General features: G+C 45.3%; 1 protein-coding gene across 1 annotated transcript in view; it reads right to left on the bottom strand.

Annotated features, from left to right (window-relative positions):
- Positions 1 to 232: 232 nt before the first annotated feature.
- Positions 233 to 23,753, bottom strand: part of LOC133373396 (carbonic anhydrase 15-like) — a 30,257-nt gene continuing 6,736 nt past the window's right edge. Inside the window, exons 2-8 of the mRNA XM_061603056.1 lie at positions 11,989 to 12,024; positions 9,156 to 9,326; positions 7,358 to 7,518; positions 3,800 to 3,892; positions 2,409 to 2,475; positions 1,348 to 1,514; positions 233 to 537 (exon numbers count right to left, since the gene is read on the bottom strand). Coding sequence (XP_061459040.1) covers positions 325 to 537; positions 1,348 to 1,514; positions 2,409 to 2,475; positions 3,800 to 3,892; positions 7,358 to 7,518; positions 9,156 to 9,326; positions 11,989 to 12,024 — 908 coding nt within the window. The 3' untranslated portion in view covers positions 233 to 324. The remainder of the gene's footprint in view (positions 538 to 1,347; positions 1,515 to 2,408; positions 2,476 to 3,799; positions 3,893 to 7,357; positions 7,519 to 9,155; positions 9,327 to 11,988; positions 12,025 to 23,753) is intronic.

Raw genomic sequence — 23,753 nt, 5'->3', positions numbered from 1 at the left:
AATTTACATTTTCAGATTCAGCACACTTTTTCTCACGAGGAAACAACAGTTTGCCACCAACTCCTTAAAAAACTGCAGTCAGCAAATTTTCTGGAGGCCTTTTCAGCAGTTTGAACCAGCCTATTAACAGGATGAAAGCATCTTTCCAAAGCTCAGCAAAATGCAGCCACTGAATGTTGTGTTCTTTGCTTGGTGCCAATTCAGTTCCAACTCATGCATCGTCCAGCTCAGTAGTTAGAAAAGGATCACAGTGAAGAAGCATGGGTATGAAGATGCCATGAAGCCATCATTGATTCTAGACTTTGGCAACTGGCCATGAAACAGCTAGGAGGGGCCAGAGCTTTGGCCAACCAAAATAGCCAAAAGCAGAGGAAAGAGGAGATTGACAGGAAGTGGACAGCCACAGCTGATGGTGGCATCTTTGGATGCATATACTTTACGGCTATGAAGAGGCTGCGGAGGGCGGAAGTTGTTGGTCATTTTCAGAGATGTCATTCCAACATTTTTGAAGTAAATGGTGTTGACAAACTCATTCATCTGAACAAAAAAAGAGAATAATTTGCCAGTTGTTAGAGGCTGGGTCCTGCCATTTGTTTATTTAGTTTTGTTTTTTTTAAGTTTCCATGGTTCCTGCACAGGAACTTTGCAGAGATGAAAGCACCTGGTAGGAGTTGGAGTGATAAATGGGGTGTGGGGAGAGGGTTAAGCATCCCCACCCTCAGTGCTGGTCCCAGGTTTTGGAGTGGATAAATAGCATGTGGGGAGAGGGTTAAGCATGACATTTTTTTTATTTAAAAAGATTTGTCAGTTGCTTACAATACTAGAAGATGGGGCCATCTCACGCTGGAAGATTCAGAAGAGACAGAAGGGAGTACTCCTTCACACTGCACAGAGTTAAACTATGGAATTCGCTCCAGCAAGAGGCAAAGATGGCTACCAATTTGGATGGTTTTAAAAGAGGATTAGACAAATGAGTGGAAGATAAGGCTATCAGTGGCTACTAGCCACGATGGCTGTATTCTGTCCTCCACTGTCGGAGATGGTATGCCTCTGAATCTCAGTTGCTGGGGATTGCAAGTGGGGAGAGAGGGGTAGTGCCCTGGCCCTGCCGGCAGACTTCCCATCGGGGCATCTAGTTGGCCACTGTGAGAACCGAATGCTGAGCTAGACAGGCCTTGATCCAAGCAGCGCTTTTCCTTTTGTCTTTTTAGATTCTGAGCCCGAGAACAGAGCCTGTCTTAGTACTGATGTTTGTCAGCTGCTCCGACAGCCTTTTTGGCTAAATGGCTGGGTTTAAATGCCAATTATAACACATCATTCCAGCATGACGCTTTCGGGTTTTCTTACCTGTGACTTGCTGATTGGGATCTTTTCCTCAAACACAGTCCATTGTACCACTTCTTCACAGTTTGGGGTGGTGAGGGAGCCCATGTAGCGATAATATTTGGAGAGCAGTGCCATGCTGGGGAGGAGGTTGCTCAGAGAAAACGTGGATGCCAAATCGACGTAATCTTCTAGATAGAGAAGCAGAAACGATGATGAGGGAGACAGATGGGACAGGAAGAACTTCATTCCTTGTTTTAAGTGAGATGGGAAGGAAGGAAGGAGGCAGGGATAGGGGAGGATTTTGATCCAGTTTGCATTTCAAGACGAATTTACCAGTCTGCTCTTTCTGAAGCAATACGAGAACCGCAATCCAGCCATCCTTTGAAATTTGCACGTATTCGAATTTTGCAAATGCAGTTCGCCAACCAAAAAATGTTTACAAAAATACATATACTAGGGGAAAGTGTGCATTGAAATGAATGTTTGAGTGAAATGGTGAGAAATGGCTTGCAAGAATGCGGACATGAGTCAACACTGCCCACAAAAATGTGTTTATTAGGAGAAATTCTGGGGAATTTTCATTTTTTTAAAAAAAATGCAAAATGCTGCAGAAATGTGGAGAAGTGAATTTAAGATTGGAAAAGTGATGGCGTGAGAGAACTGAAACTGACAGACCTTTCCATCCCTAGAAGAGCAAGCAGCAATGCGCCTCACAACTGGCGCTGCCGTGGTGGCGCATTGCCACGCAGCAAGTGGGTTTGGGCTGGGCCAATGGGGCTGCTGCTCATAGATCTGAAACCCTGGGGAGCTGCTGCCAGTCAGTGTAGACAATAATTGAATAGATGCACCAATGGTCTTATTTGGTACAAGGCAGCCTCCTATATCCCACTAGCGTCAAGGGGCGAGAAGAGATTGCCATAACCAAGACCTACGTCAACCTCTCATCTCAGATGTTTTAGTTTTGGGATGGATTTTAATTTGTCCAGTGAGGGGAAATGAAGGGGACAATAAACTCCAGCAAGAAGGGGGCTGAGTCGCCAAATCTCAGCCTCCCAAAGCCTTGCCCGTGGCTTGATGCTCACCTGCATGAGTGACGTTTCTCAGGCCGGTGACAATGGTGTTGTAATTGGTATTGTCCGCATCAGAGATCTGCATTGCAAAGAGGAGAGAGGAAAAAATCTACTACGTATAGATGGTGCTCGAGCCATACGGATGGGGCTCGACTCGAAGCAAATTCCCTCCCCATTCGAGTGGATGCCCCACCAATAGCTGCATGTCAGAGGAGGTGCACAGTGAGGTCACAGTGTCAAACAAGAGCAAACCCCCCCTTGCTGCCGTTGCCATTCTCCAGTGAAGGCATGGCCTCAGAAAAAGTTGCAACTCCGGGACATCCATCTCTCAAAAGCAGAAGGGCTGGGCTGTATTTTGAAATGAAAAGCACTTTGGGGAAAGAGGCAATTACTGCAGAAGAGTAGCAGGGGGTGGGGTGGGGTGAGCTGACTTTTTGGATTTCTGATGGGGCCCACAGCCCCTCTCTGGAGCCTCTTGGTCCTAGTGCCCCTCCTCCTATCCATCAGTGCCTGCTCATCTCCCATCTCCAAATATGCAAGCACTGGCAAGTGGGGATGGTACAGCAGGCCTGACGCCCTTGTATGCTTCCTCTGTGCAGATTTGGCCCAGAGGGAAAGGTGTAAGCAAATGAGCAGCAAGGGATTCCACATACACACAAACCCTGGAACCAGCAGTGAGGGTGAGGATGCTTAGCCCTCTCTGCACATGCCATTTATCCACTCCAAACCCTGGGACCCGCACTGAGGGTGAGCCCCACATGCTATTTATCCACTCCAAACCCTGGAACCAGCCCTCTCCAAACATGCCATTAATCCACTCTAAATCTTCCCAGGTGCTTTCACCTCTGCAAAGTTCCTCTGCAGGAACCATGGAAAGCTATAAAAAAAAAACGTTAAGGCCCTTCTGTCTGACCCTTGGGGCTCGCTCTCCCCTAGCCACACGCACCCCAAAGTCACACCCCTTACTGGTCCTGTTCCATGCCTTCTTCAAGACTGTGCATGTATAGAAGCCTGTGATGTTTGGCTGGAATGTAACCTATTAAACAAAGGCCAGAGTCACATTTATTGCTGACTTTGGCTTCTGGCCCCACCCACTTTGGACATGTGGCCCCCAGGAGGTTGTTCAGCAGGGAATGTGGCCCTTGAACTGAAAAGGGTTTCCCACCACTGTCCTGCATATATGAAGCTCAATTATCCAGACAGACAGATCGATAGATCGATAGATTGATAGATCGATAGATCTAAGTACTTTAAATGCTGGACAGCCATTTGTTGGGGTGCTTTATCTTGGATCCCTGCAATGAGCAGGAAGTTGGACTCGATGACCTTATAGGCCCCTTCCAACTCTCCTAAGTTTATGATTCTATGAAATAGAATAACAGCAGCTGCTTCTTAAGAGATACCTTAAACAAAAAGCTCAACACAGCAAGTCCGTTTGGGTGCCCTTTGGCTTCATTGACGGTTTTGTACTTGGTGTTCATGTGAACAAGATGCAGCTGTTGAAAAAGAAACAAGAGTTATTCAGAGGCCCTTTGGGATATTCATCCACTTGCAGACTTTAAATCAACTGGTAGATCTCTGGGTGGCTTTTAGATTGGCAAAGGATCCTGACACCAGCAAGGTCACGTCCACACCATACATTATTATTATTTATTTCATTTCTAAACCGCCCATAGCTAATAGCTCTCTGGGCGGTGTACAAAACAAGATTAAAATACAATATTAGAATAAAATCAGTAACAAAAAGCAACAAAATTAAACTAAAACATTAAACATAAAAACATTAAACATTAAAATGCCTGGGAGTATAGCCAGGTCTTAACCTGGCACCTAAAAGAAAGAACCGTAGGCGCCAGGCGTATCTCCTCCGGTAAGCTGTTCCACAGTTCGGGGGCCACCACAGAAAAGGCCCTAGATCTAGTAACAATCCTCCGGGCATCCTGGTGAGTTGGTACCCGGAGGAGGGCCTTAGATACTGAACGAAGTGAACGGGTAGGTTCATAGCGGGAGAGGCGTTCCACAAGGTATTGCGGTCCCACACCGTGTAAGGCTTTATAGGTCAAAACCAGCACCTTGAATCTGGCTCAGAAACAAATAGGTAGCCAGTGCAAGCGAGCCAGGACAGGTGTTATATGCGCGGACCGATTGGTCCTCGTCAACAACCTGGCTGCCGCATTTTGCACTAGCTGAAGTTTCCGAACAGTCTTCAAGGGCAGTCCAACGTAGAGCACATTACAGTAATCCAGTCTAGAAGTTACCAGAGCGTAACATTGACGGCAGACTGAATGGACACTTAAATCACACAGCTTCCCCCCTTCCCCAAAGTATCCTGGGAACTGTCGTTCTAAGGTTGCTGGGAATTGTAGCTCTGTGATGGGTAAACTACAGTTCCCAAGATTCTTTGAGGGAAGCCATGTCTTTAAATGTATGGTGTGGGCGAGACCCAAATTGCTTAGCAACAGCAGCAGCAGAAAACAGACTTTCCCACCTAAATCAGGCTGCTGAAATTAAAAGAGTTACCCCAGGGGAGTGGACTTTTGAGTTTAGGTCAGTTCTGGCCCTGAAAACAAATCCTGAGGTTCAGGATGTTCTCCAAAGCATGCTGTCCTTCCATTCTAACTATTTGTCTTTTGCACCTAGCCTGGTAGCAAACTGGTAACCAGGGCACCACTCTCTGCCTTGGACACATTGCCAGTAACCTGCTCCTGTGACCAGTCTGGCTGCGGTATTCTGCATCAGCTGAAGCTTCCAGACCAGGTACGAAGGCAACCCCACCTAAAGCAGATTGCAACTCAAAGGCAATCATGTCCAGTGGCTTTGAGCGACCTGTTTTCATACTCTCTTGATTTAACCATTAAAAGTCAGTGAAATGACCTGAGTGGAGGCCCCATCATCACCCCAGGGTTGTTAAAAAGCCCTTTCATGTCGTCCTCCTTTTCACCAACTCAAGGGATGAATGGCTGGATTGTCCATGGCTAGCAAGATCAAAGCCCGAGGGCCTTCCCTAATTAATAGCTTCTTGCTCAACCATAGAGAACTGATTTAGGGTTATTTGGTGCATGCCATTTAACGGGGCGGCTGTTGCCTTTGAACTCATCGTTTCAGAACTCATCACTTCAGAGCCTGAGCACTCAGGCTGGAGACAGTCAAGCTCCTGGATGGTTTCCATCGTTCTTGAAGAGCTGGAAGTGGTGTGATAACAGGGGATATTTCCAGTGCTGCGTTTCTTGATTTGATTTTATTGAATGCTTAGTCCACCACTGTGGTGGCTGGGGCCCATTGGGACTGGTGGGATGGGAGTCAGGAAGCCTAAAAAGGATGATGATGATGATTTTTCCATTTTAATTTTCAAAAAAAAAAGCCATACATCCATTGAGAGTAAGGAGTAAACAACATATATATATAAAATAAGATTTCCTGCACTTAAATATACAAGCAAATTATTTGGTCACCTGTATAGATTCCATAAATTTTGAAAAGTCTTGGGAACCTTGTTTTTATTGCCTGCTACATTAGTATATGTGATAAAGCTCCCCCGCTCTGCCACAAAGAATCTTTACATTTCTGTCCTTTCACCATCTTTAGCTTCTGTGGCAATTTCTCTGTTAAGGCTAATTGCCAGACTTTACTATACCACAACAAAATAGATATAGCTTTCAGATCCTTCCAAAACCATGCTATTAATATCTGGGCTGCAACTTAAAAGAAACCTAATCAATTCTTTATCCTTAAGGGTCTGGTTTCCATTCAATAATAGATTTAACAGGGATGATGATGATGATGATGATGATGATTAGAAGAAGAAGAAGAAGAAGAAGAAGAAGAAGAAGAAGAAGAAGAAGAAGAAGAAGAAGAAGAAGAAGAAGAAGAAGATTTCTAACCCACCCTTCCTCCCAGTAGGAGCCCAGGGCAGCAAACAAAAGCACTAAAAACATTTTAAAACATCATAACATATTAAAATATATTAAAACAAAAATAAAAACATCTTTAAAGCTTTAAAAACATCTTTTTATATATATATAAAAAAGGTTTAAAAACATATTAAAAAGCAATTGCAACAAAGACACAGACTGGGATAAGGTCTCTACTTAAAAGGCTTGTTGAAAGAGGAAGGTCTTCAGTAGGCGCCAAAAAGATAACAGAGATGGTGCCTGTCTAATATTTAAGGGGAGGGAATACCAAAGAGTAGGTCCCACCACACTAGAGGTCCGCTTCCTATGTTGTGCGGAACAGACCTCCTGATAAGATGGTATCTGCAGGAGGTCCTCACCTGCAGAGCACAGTGATCAACTGAGTATATAAGGGGTAAGACGGTCTTTCAGATATCCTGGTCCCAAGCTGTAGGCGGAACCAGAGCCAATGAGAGGCACAGACAACTAATCCTAGTTTTCTCTCCATCCTCCTCCTTGCTGACAAGCAACACTGAAACTAAGGTGGAGGAAGAGGAAGCTGACAGACAGAAGCACCCCCTGGACTGGTTGTAAGAAGGCAGACGTGTGAAGCCTGGGTGGGGGGTTAGACTGAGGTTGGTGAGGCAATGCCTGGTGTGCCCTAATGGACCAGCCTCTGCTAGCCCATCATTCCTCGGAGGAGCCCAGGACAGCATGCTCTGCCTTGCCCTGTATGTCCCCAAGTCAATCCCTGAGGTCATCTGGGGGAGCACAGGGGCTCCCCATGGGCAAGAAGGATGACTCGCGTCAACGAGGAGTCTTCGGTGCCTTCAGTGTCATGGGCGCGGCTCTGTGAAACTCCCTCCCACTAGAAGTTAGACAGGCACCTTCCCTACTGAGTTTCAGACGCCCAGTTGAAACCGTTTTATTGGTGAGGGAAAGTGGGACATCCGTTTTTTCAAATAAATAAATGGAATATTATATAAATTGACTCTGAGCATTCTAAGTGCTCTTTTCAAGACTGCAGTACATTGCCAACAAAAATAAATAAATCGGAAAATCTCGACTTACCTCCATTGGGTACTGGTGCCCATCAATGGTGTGCTCTGAGCCATTTCTGTGGAGGTCCCCCCAGTGAAAATGGAACTGCAGGGCCCGGTACGTGTCCTGAAGTCCTCCTTTGGTGATGTTAATCTGCTCTGCAGCAGAAGCCCCGTCTAGCTTCATCACAACTGCAAAGGAGGCCAGGTCAAAACCAGAGAATTCAGGGACAGACAGCACCTCTCCGCCATCCTCAGAGATCAGGGCTGGAGAACCTCAGGCCTGAGCATCTCCATCTGGCTCTGGGGGCCAGTAATGTAGTGGCAAAGAATTGCAAGGTCCCTTGATAGTAGTCCCAGCCACATCCCCTTCTAAGATTATACAACCTTCTGAGTTTATAGAATAATCTGGCCAGGCTTCAATACTGCTTCCTGTTTCTCTGTCACTGTCATCATTTGACTAGCCTTTCTCGCTGTCAGAGATATCGCTTGAGTTACTGAATTCAGTGTCTATACATTTATCTCCTTCTGTTACCAAACTGCTTGATGATGCAAATGGAATGCTATCATCAGGATTCACCGTCTCTTCTTTTGCAGTGACAGAATTCTCCCTCTCCACAACTTGGCTTTTTAAAGCAGGAACTAATAGGAACTCCTTTCACTCTGATTGGCTCCAATTAGCAGGAAACAACAAGGAAGCAAATTAGAAGATTCTTCTCAGTGGCTAACACACTCCCCTTTCATGCTTATTGTTTCATAGAATGCTGGAGACATAGGGACCCTGCTGGGACCTGGCTCCCCAAAAAGTAAGGGGTCTAAGACCCCCCGAGACCCTGGGCAACTACACCCCTGCTTGGGACTCTCCCAGGCTACCCCCTCTTCCCACATCACCCCGCTTCTTCACAGGACATGCCCCTCACTGGCCCTGTTCCACACCCTTCTTGTTTCATCCTTGCACTATGATCATGCCTCTTGTTTCCTAGGATGTAGGACAGAGAGGGAGGATGTCAGTGTGTGTAGAAACTAGCCTCCGGCACAGAGGTAACAATGACAATCAGTGCTCCTCCCACTTCTGTCTCTGGCCCTGCCCACCCTTGGGATGTGGCCCTCAGAAGGTTTGTCCAGAAGGAAACGCGGCCCTCAGCCTGGAAAAGGTTCACCATCTCTCTTTTTTTTCAAGAATATTTTATTTCTTTTTTGGTATACAAATATCAGTACAGTATAAAAGAATACATAACGCACTACTAAAGAGAGAGAAAAGCATTGATCTCATCGTAGCACCTAAAGAAGTCAATTTTTTGCTGTTTGTATAGTAATTGTTGTTTTTTTCATGTTGAGTTTTCCTATACAGTCTTTTCGGAGAGGTCTACATATAAGAGGGCAGTTCACCATCTCTGTTACAGATGCCACCAGCTTTTCCCACACCTCCATCCCTCACCCTAGCAGACTAGTTGCTGACTAGTCTGCTGATAATGAAGGCAGACCCACTGAAGTCATGCTGTGGGCAGAGTGAGGTGGACATGTGATTGGTGCCCATGCCACATGAGAAGAAGACATCTCTGGCAAGGAAAGGACCGTGGCTCAGTGGCAAAGCACCTGCTTTGCAGGCAGAAAGTCCCTTTGATGGTCCAGATGTTGTTGAACCACAACTCCCATCTGCCCAGTCCGTGCTTGCTGGGGCTGATGGGGTTGTAGTTCTGCAACATCTGGAGGCCCAGCAGTTCCCCACACCTTTGCTAAGGTAGCCCTTGATCCAAAAACAGGTTTCCTCCCCCTACTTTTGATAGACAGAAAGCATCCCCAGAAGAAGTTGTGCCCTCCATGCCCACCTGAGTGACCATCGTTCATCAGTCTCCACCTGCCAGGAGGAGCCTGGTCATAGCCTTCAAACAAGATTTCATCAAGGCTCCTGTCCCGTTGAGCTTTCCTTCTGTCGATGTTAATGGGCGACTGGTTCTGTCCCCCACAGCTTGCTGAGATGTCCTTCCAGTGCAAAGGGCCTGAAGAGATTGGAAGTGTGTGGTAGAAAGGAAGACAGGAGGCCCAAGGTGAATGAAATACTAATGCTACAAAGAGTGGAGAACCTCAGATGTTGCCTTCTACTGAGTTGGCCCATTTAGCTCAGTATTGTCTACATGGACTGTTGGCGGATTTCCAGTTTCAGGCATGAATTGCTCCCAGCTCTACATGGAGACACCATTGGGGACTGAACTTGAGACCTTCTGCATGCAAGGCTGATGCTATATACCTGAGCTACAGCCCCTCCTCTTAAAGGAACAAGAAGGAAGGTTTCTTGCCTTGAGGGTACATTCTGAGTACCTGGGTATACCTGGGTTCCTTCATGCCTCTTGATCATTCATCAGCTAAGAGACCATCAGCTAGGGATGGGTGAATCTGTCCATTTCAGTTTCTTATTTTTTCAGTCTTAAGTTCAGGTCTCCACGTTTCCACATTAGAGATTACCTATTAGGTACCGGGCTAAGTCCAAGGATCTGGTTTTGGTGTGCAAAGTCCTATGCAGCTTGAGACCAGGATACCTACAAGATCGTCTTATCCCTTATATTCCCAGTCGATCACTACTCTCTGCAAGTGAGGACCTCCTGCAGATACCATCTTATCAAAAGGTCTGTTCTCCACAACATAGGAAGTGGGCCTTTAGTGTGGTGGCACTAACCAGCATGAAAGGGGAGTGTTAGCCACTGAGAAGAGTCTTCTAATATGCTTCCTTGTCCTTTCCTGCTCATTGCAGCGAATCAGAATGAAAGGCGATGAGTTGGTCACAGAGAAGACTCTTTATAGTAGCTAACACTCACCCCTTTCACGCTTATTGGCTCCTAGGGGCGGTGCTTGTAGTGGGAGAAGGCATTAACAAGGATCTCATTCTCAACCCTGCAGCAAGAAAAGGGGGGAGGGATGTGGCTGTGACCGTCATGAAGGGACTCTGCACTTCTGAATTTGCCACTATGCTTCTGCGTCCATTGCTTCATCCACTTCTGCCACCAGCTCTGCCTACCCCTGGCTTGCGGCCCCCAGAAGGTTGCCGAGAAGTGAATGCAGCCCTCAGGCTGAAAGGAGGTTCCCCACCCCTGAGTTAAGTGGAAGCTATTCGTATTGACTGCAGAAACTTTCATAGTAAAATCAACACCTCCGCCGGCTGCCTCGGCCAACACGCTCATTATTTTTATTTTATTTATTTATTTCAATTTATATACCGCCCTTAGCAGAATAGCTCTCAGGGCGGTGAACAAACATTAGCCTCCTTTGGGATTCCTTCCATTTCTCCTGCCGTCAACAGGAGATGCCCTCTTGCTGAGCTGACCTTCATTAATAATCATGAAGCAGGGTGGTTTTTTTTTCTTATTTATAATTCAACAGGGTTTCCTCACTAGGCCTATATTTAGTCCGACAGGCTAAACAAGTTATTTTTGTGAACATTCCCATCTCTAAAGACCAACAGCAGCTTCCATTTCAACCCCTATTTTATTCTCTCTCAGGGCATCCATAGACTAGTGACATCACAGTGGGGGAATATATGATTTGCATGCACCAGGTCCCAGGTTAGGCAGCCTTTACAGAAGACAGCCATAGCTCAGTGACAGAGCATCTGTGTTGCATGCAGAAGGTCCCAGGTTCACTCCCCTGGCATCTCCAGACAGGACTGGGAGAGACTCCTGTCTGAATCCCTGGGAGAACCACTTTCCGTAAGTATAGACCAGGGGTTCCCATATTGTGCTCCATGGACTACCAGTGGTTCATGAGCTCCATTGAGGTGGTCTGCGATGTGTCTCTGGGTTCATGGTTGAAGATGGGAGATGGCACATCCATTGCACTTAATATTTATGTTGATTTGAATTGTAGCTTCATTCCTTCTTTCATTTCTTATATTTTTTTTGACCATGTTACAACTTGAATTCTATGGAACTACACTTGCTGCAACAGGCAGGGAAATCATCAAGTGGTCCACCAAGACGCTCAGCCATTTTTCAAGTGGTCCGTGGTGGGGGAAAGTTTGGGAACCACTGAAGTAGACAATCCTGAGCTAGGTGGAACAATGGTCTGACTCAACTTCCTAACTGTTAGAGCGGTCCGACAATGGAGCCAATGACCTAGAGAGGTGGTGAGCTCTCCAACACTGGAGGCATTCAAGAGGCAGCTGGACCGCCACCTGTCAGGCATTGAGCAGGGGGTTGGACCCAATGGCCTTACACAGGGCCAGCACCAGACATGCCGGGGGCCTTGGGCACCAGCTTGCCCAAGCCCTGGCCCCTGGCATGTGCACGCGCCTACCTGTCTCTCGCAGGGAGGAAGCTGATGGAAGGCACTCCTTGCTACCGAGGCCACTTGAGCCTCAAGTGACTGGATCAAGGAGAACCCCCCCAGGCTACACACCTGCTCCTTCAGAGGGAGTTTAACCCCATCAAGAGCCCAACACATCCCTCCATCCAGTCTAGGGAACCACCCACTATCAGTGTCTCCATCTTGTCTGGATTTATCCACTTTGGAGTTGTAATCCTCCAGATGTTTTGGACTACATCTGTGTGCTGGCTGGAGCTGATGGGTGCTGCAGGTCCAAAATATCTGAGCTCCAGGTTTGGGGAAGGCTGTCTTATACAACGTAAGTGCACACCTGGAAAAATGCAAAACCTTGTTTCAAGTACTTACCGCACTTAGGATCTTGTGAGTCATAGCACCAAGTACCTGGATTGTGGGGAAGAGGGAAGGATGAAGAAAGTAAACATATAAGTTGATAGGGAAGGGAAGACCCAACAGAGAAGCAAAAGCTGCTGTTTCCGGTGAAAGAGAGCCGGGGGGAAATGTCATGTGTTATCTGAAGAAACCAAGAAAGATCTGTAGGGCAGTGGAGGGCATTGAATCAGTCATTCCATCTCTAAAGGGTTCCACAGAGCTAGAAAAGCTGCAGACAAGGGCATTGAACTCAATGGGACCTGCTTTTTTGAGTATGCATGCACCATATGGTGCTGCAAGTATTATTATTTGTAGACCTTCTGTGTTGTATCTAGCGCTGCCGTTCAGCTTGCACAACAGATTTCCGCCTACACAGTGGACCTTCTCCTCTACCCTATAGCCCCCACCAGACATCCTCAAAATCTGCTCCAGAGGATGTGGGCACTCTCCAGAGCAGATTTGGGCAGGGGGGGTACATGGAAAGAAGAGGGGGAAGTCCTGTCGTGCAAGTGGAACTCCACGATCATAGGGTTGTATACAAACCTCTTGGTTGTTTGATCCAAAGTAGACCCATTATATTCCCACTGAAATTAATGGACCTAAGTTAGTCATGCTTATGAGTCTCGTCTGATACAATCTCTCTCTTCTTCTTCTTCTTCATCTTCATCTTCATCTTCTTCATCTTCTTCATCTTCTTCTTCATCTTCTTCTTCTTCATCTTCTTCTTCTTCATTATTATTATTACTGATTTCCTATCCACCTTCACCATAAAGTCCCAGGGCAGGTTATAACAGTAGATTAGATAGATAGATAGATAGATAGATAGATAGATAGATAGATAGATAGATAGATAGATAGATAGATAGATAGATAGATAGATAGATAGATAGATAGATAGATAGATAGATAGATAGATAGATAGATAGATAGATAGATAGATAGATAGATAGATAGATAGATAGATAGATAGATAGATAGATAGATAGATAGATAGATAGATAGATAGATAGATAGATAGATAGATAGATAGATAGATAGATAAGATAAGATTAGACAGACAGACAGACAGACAGACAGACAGAAAACAATTTGCAATCAGAAGAATCAGGTGGGTCCTAAACATATTTATATTTAAGTTATCAATGGTCAGGGTAAAGAGGTGCATCTTCAGCATATGGTGCAAGTTTTACAATGAAGTTTCCAGACGCGCCTCTGTAGGGAAATCCACAACTTAGGGGGCTGCCCTCCCCCTGAACATCCAAGGGTGATGGAACTACCAAGAGGGCCTGCTCTGCTGATCTCAACTCCCGAAAGGGTCTGTAGGGAAGGAGGTGGTCTCTCAGATATTTGGGGCCTAAGTCGCTGAGGGCTTGAAACACTAGTGCAAGTACCTTGAGTTAACACCAGAAATGAACTGGCAACCAATGCAGCTGCTTCAAAATCGGGGTTATGTGAGTTCTAAATGGATGCCCAGCTAGTAATCTAGCCACTGCATTTTGGACTACTTGAATAAACGCTTTCTCCTAGACTATTGTTCCCCTCTCCTTAGTCTCAAAACACCTGCAGCCATACTCCTCCACCTGTCTGTCCAAATCTCCCCAAAGCCAGCATGCCAAGCCATACCTGTTCCTTTTCTCTTGGAGCCTGCAGCACGAAGAGAGAAGAGAGAAGTGAATGTGAAAGCTCTAGAAGGCAGTCCTTGAGTTTGATGCTGAAGACAGCATGGACTGGAAATCACAGCCATGCCCCCTTCTCTGCCCCCCGCCCTGCTTTTTTGCTGCTGGGTTGAGAATGAGGTCCTTGTCAATGTCTTCTCCCACATCAACAGATGTCCCTAAGAGCCAATAAGCATGAAAGAGAAGGTGTTAGCTACTGAGAAGAGTCTTCTCAGTGGCTGATTCATCTCCTTTTACTCTGATTGGCTAGTAGGATGCTGGAGACATAGGGACCCTGCTGGGACCCTGCTCTGTAAAACGTAAGGGGTCTAAGACCCTTTGAGACCCTAGACAACTACACCCCTGCTTGCAACCAGTCCAGGGGTGGCAAGGCCTTTCACCTCCCTCCTCCTCCTTAGTCTCAGTGTTGCCCTTGCAGAACTCAGCCCAGATAGGATTGTGACCCTCAGTCTGAAAAAGTCCCCCCACCCACTCCATAGGGATGGAGGGATCTGTCAATTTTAGTTCCTCCAGTTCCTCGCTTTTCTAATCTTATGTTTAGTTCTTCACATTTCTGCAGCAACCTGCAGGTTTTTTTTTTAAAAAAAATCCTCATGAAAATTCTTCAGCATTTCAGTGCAAATTTCTTTAATTTATATATACTAATTTATTTATATATACTAATTTATAAGCGGTTTTGACTAATGTGCACATTTTTATAAGCAATTTCTCCTAACATAACTATCTCTTGTATTTTGTTTTCATTGATATATTCATCTGTAAGCACACTTTCCCCTAGTGCATGCATTTTTGTAAACACTGGTTGGAGAACGGCATCACAAAATTCGGGCAAGTGCAGATTCCCAAAGGATGGTTGTGTTTTGTTTTGCCCATCGTTTTGAAAAATGCGAATTTGATAGGTTTGGTTTTAAATGCAAACTGAATTGAATTGTCTCCCATCCCTACCCCACCACCCAAATAAAAAGATGAGACAACAACCAGCTGTCCCATTAAAACTAAATTCATGCCCCATCTTAAAGGCCCTTTTAATATCTGCAAAGAGAACAACAAACTCTTGCAATAATCCACCCCCCCTTAAATTCAAATGCTCTGACCCCTCTCAAAAAAAATTAACTAGGCTGCTTTTTCTCTTTTATGTTCTGTCTATTAATAAAAGATCTGAAGACCCTTTCATTGTTAGCCAAGAGAGTCTCGTTCATCATTCAATATTTGCTGTGCTTCTCTCATTATCCTGAGAACCTGCCTGTGTTTATTTTCATAGAGTCCCCCTTGCAAGCTAATTACTTGTGGTTGTGTTTTTCTTTCTTCTCACTCTTTGGATTCTTTACACCTCCTCTTAACCAGGCTGGCCTCTGTCGCCTTTTGCTGTGTGTTTCCTTCAGATTTTACCAGCATGAAATTCTGCTTGACTTACCTTTTCCGGCTACTCTTTAAATTTTTCCACATTCTGGGTTCCTGTCAAGACTCATGAGATCTGGCCTCTTAATTCCTTCCAGCAAAAACACTTAACATTTTGCAGCTCGCAATCTCGCAGGAATATACAATGAGTTTATATTTTGGGGCGGGGACGATTAATAAAAATACATAAAATAATGTCAACACCCATATGATTTCCCCCCCACTTTGCCTATACTCCACCTACGACCTTTCTATAATGTATATGAAAATTCTCTCCTCCAGTGGCCCCTAGAATGTCAGTGAAAACTGCTCTGGGTTTTATCCCCAACTTTCTAGGAGCTGTCCAAGGTGCTGAAACGTAGTCCCAAAATAAGTTCAGCACTTTGGACAGCTCCTGGAAAGTTGGGATTGTTGCTTTCCACTATCCTGTTGTAACTTAGAGCAGGGGTAAAGCCTGGAGGTCACATGTGGCCTTCCAAACCTCTCTAGGTAGACTCTCCCCGTGCTACACCCCCTTTCCACAGGCCATGCCCCTCACTGGTTCTGCTTCTCACCTGCTGTGAATGTGGTTGTCTAGTTGGGATGTGTCCTAGAACTCTGATAATGAACTCTGATAATGCTTCTTGCTTCCCTCGATGCACAGAGCCTTCTACACAAAGGTAACATTTGCATTTATTGCTTCACTCACTTTATTCTCTTGCTCCACTCACCACTGGGATATAGCCCTTGGAAATTTGCCCAGAAGGGAAAATGGGCCTTGAGCTGCAAGAGGAATCCCTGTAAGTTCCTGGGGGGGAGGGGGGAGGCAGGAGGAGCTAATGGTGTTGATGAGCTTTGAACTTACGGATTCAAAAGTATGGGTTTTCATCCAAGTAGAAGGAGTCAAGTCCATCCATCTACCCAATCACCTGCCTTCAGTTCCACTCCATTGACACCGATGGGATTTCACCCACCCCACCCAGGTTGATTGCAGCACCAGCAGGACAATGAACAATTTTCATCAAGACTGCAGCTAGGGAGAGAAGGGTTAAACTTCCCTGCATGAAGTCCCAATCAAAATCATGCCCCCTGTGTTAGCAAAGCCACTTAAATTACACAGATGGAATCCAGAGAGAAAAGTCCTGATGACACTTTACTGAGCAAACTGAACAAAAAAAAACCAGTGTATAATTTGAGGAGAAAAAAACAGAGGATTTGTCTTTCTTAAGTCAGACCTTGCACTTTGCAGGGAGACATAATGTACAACTGAACACACAGAGCAAAGACTCCCTCAGAACTACATAGCAAATAAGAGCATGTGCTACCTCACAGAAGATCAGGCCACTCTGCCTAGTTGCCAATCAACACTTTCACTCATCCCCCTCTTGGATAGTTGACTAACATTAACAGAATTAACCCTTCAGCTGCAAACTGAATGATCCCTGCTATCGCACTTCCAACAAATAGTCTTATTTTTTCAGGAAAAAAAGAAAAGAAAATCCTGAGATAATTACTAAGCATCATACATAGCTTGGTCTCAAAGATTACATTTGAATGGGGCTGCATGCATCTTGGTTAGGCAGCTGCTTTGGAAAGATTTTACTTTTTAAAAAAGCAGGATATAAATAATAAAAATAAAGAGAGACAGACAGATAGAGGGAGATTGTGATCCCTATAAGTTATGAAGCCAAGTTCAATGCTTCATTGTTGATATTCAAAGCCCTAAACAACTTGGAACCAGTATACTCAGCAGGCCATCTGTCTTGGTATGGCCCAAACTCTTTTAAGACCTTTTGAGGAGACCCTAGTAGATTGTCACTTGAAGACCACACCAAAACAGGCCTTCTCAGTGACAGCACCAACCTTCTGAAATGTCCTCCCTCGCGGAATTCCTCAGGCAGAGAGAATAATGACCTTTAAATGCTTCTTGAAAACTTATATGTTTACTCAAGCTTTCCTCAATGGTGGCTACTGCCTACTGGGGCTGGTAAGGCGCAATGCAGGGAGCCCACAGTAGGTGGAGCCAGAGCCAATGACAAGTGCAATTAATTCTAGTCTTCTCCCCATGTCCTCCCTGCTGAGTTCTACAAGGGGCAACACTGGGATTAAGAAGAATGGTGATAAGCAGTGCCACTTCTTGGGCTGGATGTAAGTAGGATGGCAGGCAGGTGGGGGCTGGCTGAGAGCAGGCTGAAGTTGACAGGGCAGTGCCCCACTCGCCCTCCTGGAGGAGCCTCCACTGGCTTTCCGTGACTCTGGGTCTTAATTTTTACTTTTTGTTTTGGACGCTGCTCAAGGCACAGCTAGATGAGATTCTTTTATTTGTCCTCCTCATTTGTTTGCATCCCTAGAGAAGAGTGGAAGTGAGCGGGGAAACATGGCTAAGTTCAGCCAACAAAATAAGAAGCACAGCAGTCGCAGCAGAAGCTGCCACAGTTCCACGCAGTCTCTTGGCACCGGCTGTGCCTTCCCGCTCCCCTTGAAAGAGAGATGTGTGTAATAAAAGGCTAATGGGAGCCTCCTTTGCTTCCATTCCCATGATCATGCATCTAGAAACCTGCTGATTAGTTCTCTATGCCCTTCTCTTTTGACATTTGCAATACATTCCCATGCACTTCAACGATTGTGCTTGTTTTAAGAGGCTTGCCTGTTGAAACACATAATAACATTTTATTTTTATTTTTGAAGTAACTGATGACTAGGGATGGAGGGGAGAAATCTAAGGTGGACTTAAACTAATATGTGAACCAAAACACAGCATTCTTTTGCAATTTGCTCTTCTCCAAATTTGGCAGTGGCGTTTTCCGGCCAAGTCACGCGTACAAAAATGCATATACTAGGGAAAATGTGCATATATTAGTGAAAACAATATTTTAAAAATGCATGATATCAAGGGAAATTGCTTTGCAACAATGTGCCTATTAGGCAAAAATGCAAACAAATATTGTTTATTTAAAGAAATTTGCACTCAGCTGCTGATTAATATTCATGAGGACTTTAAAAACACAGACACACAAAAATTGCTCCAGAAATGTGGAGAACTGAATTTAAGGCTGGAAAAATAAGGAACTGAGAGAAACCGAAATTGACAGATTCACCCATCCCTACTGATGACACTCTAGAGATGAAATTGATAAGGATGTTTGCCTTCTATACAAGCTGGTTGTATGGTTTCACCTGCTCATGAAACAGGCATGCAATGGGATTAGCAGAGTATCACACTGTACTGCAGCCATTTCCAACTTGGTGCCTTCCAGATGCTTTGGACTACAACTCCCATCAGCTACACTGGCTGAGGCTGATGGGAGCTGTAGTCCAGAACATAGTCTAGCCCTACCTGAAGATGCTATGGATTGAATTTGGGACCTTCTGCAAGCAAAGCATGTGCTCCACCACTCACCCAAGGCCCTTGAGTGATTACTGTTTTCCACAGTTCACGCCAATTAAAAATGACATCCCACTTTTTAAAAGGAAAAAAAAAGCCTGAACTCTTTAGGAATACAGCAAATCTCCCTAACCATTTGACCATCATGCTTCGTTCAAAAACATTTCACATCATCTCTCTTTCTGCAAGTCTCCACTGCCTTGTAATTTAGATAAAAATGTAACCCGGAGGTCACCGTATACATCACTGAATATAGTGGTCCCTTCTTGGGAGGGGGGGAGGGAGAGAGGGAGGAGAGGGCTCCTCCCCAAATAGCATTGGCTGTTCTGATTGGGAAGCTGCATTTTGATGCTTCGTTTGCCCTGGAAATTGGCATCTTTGCTGTTTGTTCTCTTTCTACCTGAGCCTCATTGGAATTCTCCATTTTTGAAAATGCGTTTGTCTTCTCAGAAGCTGCTAAGCTCGGCGGGCAGCAAGTAGCCTGCGGTCTCTGTATTCATCATTTCCTAGTTTTACTGCTGCTAAACAACAGCTTATCCCCAAGGTTGCTTCATATACTTCCCCACTTTTTTCCTGACTGATTTGTTTGCTCTCCGGCTTTTGAGAGGCTGTGCTCAGATTTCTTTAACATTCAGTGAACCTCTCGCGGCTCACATATGCAGTATCATTGAGGGGGAGCTCCATTTATTGAAGGGCAGAGGCGGGGAACCATTCTCCACCCAAGGGCAACATCCCCTTTGGGGCAACCTTCCTGGAGCCTCATGCCGGTGGTGGGGAGAGGGGGGCAAAGGCAAAAGTAAGCAGAGCCCCTAATGTGAATTTTACCTTTGTACAATAGGCTAGTTTCTATGCATGCTCACACACACCACTCTCTATTCTCTATCCTCTAGCCAGACAATCAAAAGGCATGATCAGAGTTCAAGGACACATTTCCAGCCAGGCAAGGAGGGTGCAAAGCAAGTCCAGTGAAGGGCAGTAGTGCAGTGGCAAATTCAAAAGTGCAGGGTCCCTTCATGATAGTCACAGCCACATCTCCTCGCATCCCTCCCTTTTTTGCTGCTGGGTTGAGAATTAGATCCTTGTTCAATCCATTTCTGCGTCAGTTTGCAATTTTTTTTAAAAAAAAGAAGTCCTCATGAAAATTCATCAGTATTTCAGTGAGAACATCTCCAAATATACAACCATTGTATGCAACTGCCGCCATGGGCTCCTGCCAGAAGGAAGGGAGGGATATAAATAATAATAACAACAACAACAACTTTCCCTAACATACACATTTTTGCCAAGCAGTTTCCCCTAAAATCAAGTATGTCTGCATGTTATTCAGGGATGTAGTTATCCAGGGTCCCGGGGGGGGGGAGTCTTAGACCCCTTACTTTTTTGGGGAGCCATGTCCAGCCAGGGTCCCTATGTCTCCAGTGTCCTACAAGCCAATCAGCATGAAAGGCGAGTGAATGTCAATGAATTTATTTCGGTCATGGACCAGCCAAATGAAATGTGTTAGCCACTGAGAAGAATCTTCTAACTTGCTTCCTTGTCCTTTCCTGCTGACTGGAACCAATCAGAGTGAAAGGAGTTCCTATCAGTTCTGAGTTCAAAAAGCCAATTTGTGAAGAGTGAGAATTCTGTAATTGCAGAAGAAGAGACAGTGAATCCTGATGATAGCATCCCATCTACATCATCAAGCAGTTTGGTAGCAGCAGGAGATAAATGTGTAGACACTGAATCCAGTAATTCAAGCAATATCTCTGACAGTGAGAAAGGACAGTCAAATGGTGACAGTGATAGAGAAGCAGAAAGCAGTATCCAAGCGTGGCCAGACCATTCTATAATCTTGAAATGGAAATGGACTGCCTTCAAGTCGATCCCGACTTCTGGTGACCCTATGAATAGAGTTTTCATGGTAAGCGGTATTCAGAGGGGATTTACCATTGACTCAGTCTGAGGCTGAGAGGCAGTGACTGGCCCAGGGTCACCCAGTGAGCTTTGTGGCTATGTGGAGATTTGAATCCTGGCCTCCCAGGTTGTAGTCCACCACCTTAACCACTACACCAATCTTAGAAGGGGGCATGGCTGTGACTATCATGAAGAAACCTTGCACTTCTGAATTTGTCACTACACTGCTGATGTTATTTTCACTAATATATGCATTTCTAAGCAAACTTTACCCTCCTACTATGTGTATTTTTTCTACACCCTCGTTGGCTGGTGAACCGCATTGCAAAATCCAGAGAAGTGCAAATTTCAAAGGAGGTCTCACATCTGTCTCCGTTTCAGAAAGTGCAAATCAGGTAGGCTTGCTTTGAAATGCAAACCATGTTTAATATCTCCATCCCTAATTTAAATGATAATGATTATTTCAAAATAGGCATTACAACATGCAAGTCTATGTCCTTCCCCTCGCTCATTTTTGATGCTGCCAAAGTGGCCATTTTACTTGGCTCTGTTGCTCTGCTCAAAGCCATAGTCCGCTGTTGCTACTTCAGAGTTTTCTATTAAAAAGTCAACCAATCCAATCATGTACCTCTCATTAGTGATGGGGAAGACATTCAGTTCAGAAACCCTCACCTCCCAAAATAGTACTGAAACAGAGAGGCACAGCTCTCCTGTGAAATTTTCACATCTCCAAATTTTGCAATGCAGTTCCCCAACCAAATAATGTTCTGGGCTTGTTTTTTTAGGAGAAAGGGTGCACAGAAATGCACATACTAGTAGGGGGGGGACTCAAAAATGCATCATGTTAGGGAAACGTGCTTGCACTAATGTGAACAGAAGAAATGCACGCTAAAACATTTATTTATTTATGTGAGGATTCTTTTAAGATAAAAAAATCACAAACTGATGCAGAAATATGGAGAACTAAACTTAAGGTTGGAAAAATGAGGACCCAAAACTGACAGATTCTTAAAATAAAAAAATAATAATTAAAAACCACTTAGAGGTTATTAACATTCAAGCGGTATATAATAAAGAAATAAATAAGTTAATTTCACAAAATGTATATGCCGCCTGAATGTACAAACCTCTATTTTGTTTTTGAAAAATTATCAATGGAAAACTTTACAACGAGTAATTAAATCATATTTAAAACAATTAAACATGGACTAACTAAAGAGATTAAAACAGATCAGCGTGTCTGTGTCTGAATAGGATTGCCTAAACAAAAACTTTTTAAGTGGGCATCAAAAGGAATGCAGCAAAGGTGCCTGCCTGATGTCAATAGGCAGGGAGTTCCAAAGAATAGGTGCTGCCGCACTAAAAGAACAATTTTTTACAAGGCAGCTTCTCCTATGTGCCTCTCTCTCAGCAACCAGGAAAAGCAAGTATCATTTTAACTCAACTCTGTCCTGCTGGCTGGTTACCATCAGGCTGGGAAAGTAAGGCAGGCAGATGACCGCCTAACACACACATACCACAAACGCCTTCTGAGACTGCAGTGAAAGTAATAAGGAAGTTTGCTTTGTGCAGCAAGAACAGAGCGCCTTCTACCCTGCGGCCTCTTCGACGTGCACTTATTAGATATCAGCCATTCTGCTCCATCCTTCCCCAGCTGGAGAAAACTGGAGGAGCCATTGGTTTTCCTATTAGTTGGCGGCGGCAGCTGCGCCTGGATTAGAGCAGAGACTAAGGCTGAGGTGGTGACAAGAATCCTCAAGCAAATCCTTCTTACTCCAACTTGGGTGGTTGGTGGTTTTTTTAAGTGAGATTTATCTTGCCAATCCAGAGGTTGAACTAGAAGGATGTTAAATGCAGCTTTGCATTGCAAAAGCAAAGTCCCTTGCCGCAGGCTGGGGATGCAGTATTCAATCAACCACCCCTAAGTGGCTGCATGAACTCTCACCATCCCTGAGCATTGGTCACGCAGGCTGGGGCGGATCGGAGTTGTTGTTCAGCAACATCTGCAGGGCCAAAGCTGCCCCATACCTGGACCATGCAGTTCACCTCTAGATAGGCTAGGTGCCAGCTACTGTCTCTTTCAGCTTCAATTCTACCATCAATAAAATATCTCTGCTTAGAGGCCTACCTCACAGGGCTGTTGAGAGGACACAACAGAGAATGGCTTGGACCCCACCACGCTCTGTCTCAGCCTGGTACCGTCCAGCTATTTTGGACTACAACTCTCATCATCCCTCACCATTGACTGTGCAGGCTAGGGCTGATGGGAGTTGGTGTCCAAAACCTCTGTAGGGCACCAGGTTGGGGGAATCTGTTCTGTCTCAAAACAAGCACACCAAGATAGGTGGAAGAAACTGTGAGAGCTCAGCTGCCGAGTCAAAATCAAAGGCGACTAACATCAAAGTTGGTCCCTATTCTCTATATAATCTTTCCTCAACTATAAGGGTGCTGCAAGGGCTAGATCTGCAAGGATCAGGGAGTGCCATCTAGTGATCATGGCAGCAAATCCCATTGCACTCCAGAAGGAGAAAGCCAAGACATTGCAACTGTTCTAGCATCGTGGCCTGCTCTCACTAGGTTCTCGAGCAAACAGGGTATTCACCAATGGAAACACCAACATGGGCACAGGTGGCATCCAAGGCCAGTGCCCAGGTATGCAGAGTCCAACACAAGCAGTTAGGGAAGAAGCAAAGTCCAAGGTTGTGTTGGTTTATTTACTGTTTATTGATCAATTGCATTCATATCACACCGTTCCTCCAAAGAGCTCAAGGTGGCGTACAAACATGGCTCTCCCCTCCTCACTGAATCCCAACAACAATCCTGTGAGGAAGGTTAGGTTGAGAGGCAGCAACTGGCCCAAGGTCACCCAGTGAGCTTCATAGCTGAGTGGGGATTCAAACCCTGGTCTCTCAGGTCCTAGTCCAGCACTCTAACCACTACACATCGGTCCGAGGGCAAACAAGGGTGTGGGGAGGAGACAGGTCTGAGGTCAGGTTCAGAATAGTCAAGAGATCAGCTTGGTCAAAAGCACAGTTCTTGTTTGAAGACGTTCCAGCAGCTCTTCCGTCCAGGAGACCATCCACAGGAGACCTTGACTCCTAAGGAGACCTTGCCTGCCGACTGGCTCTTCTCCTGACGGGACAGATTTCTGTCTGGCATTTGAGGTACCATCCCTCCCTCAAGCTCGGAACTCGTTCAGCCTCGACATTAGAGTCTGAGCCTTCATCTGCCTTCACAGCCGTTGTAACATACACATTGTTATCCTCCGCCTGTTCTGACGTTGAGGACATTCTTGGATCGTTCTTTGTCTGGTTCCTCTCCCTTGACCTTACCACCATGGATGACCCTGCTGGGAGCACATGACTCCCGACGGCATCGCTTGCAGGGTTCATTGGAACACGCAAGGC

Source organism: Rhineura floridana, chromosome 19, assembly GCF_030035675.1.
Source record: "Rhineura floridana isolate rRhiFlo1 chromosome 19, rRhiFlo1.hap2, whole genome shotgun sequence".
In the NCBI taxonomy this organism is placed as follows: Eukaryota; Metazoa; Chordata; class Lepidosauria; order Squamata; family Rhineuridae; genus Rhineura; species Rhineura floridana.
This window is presented reverse-complemented; position numbering and strand designations above follow the sequence as displayed.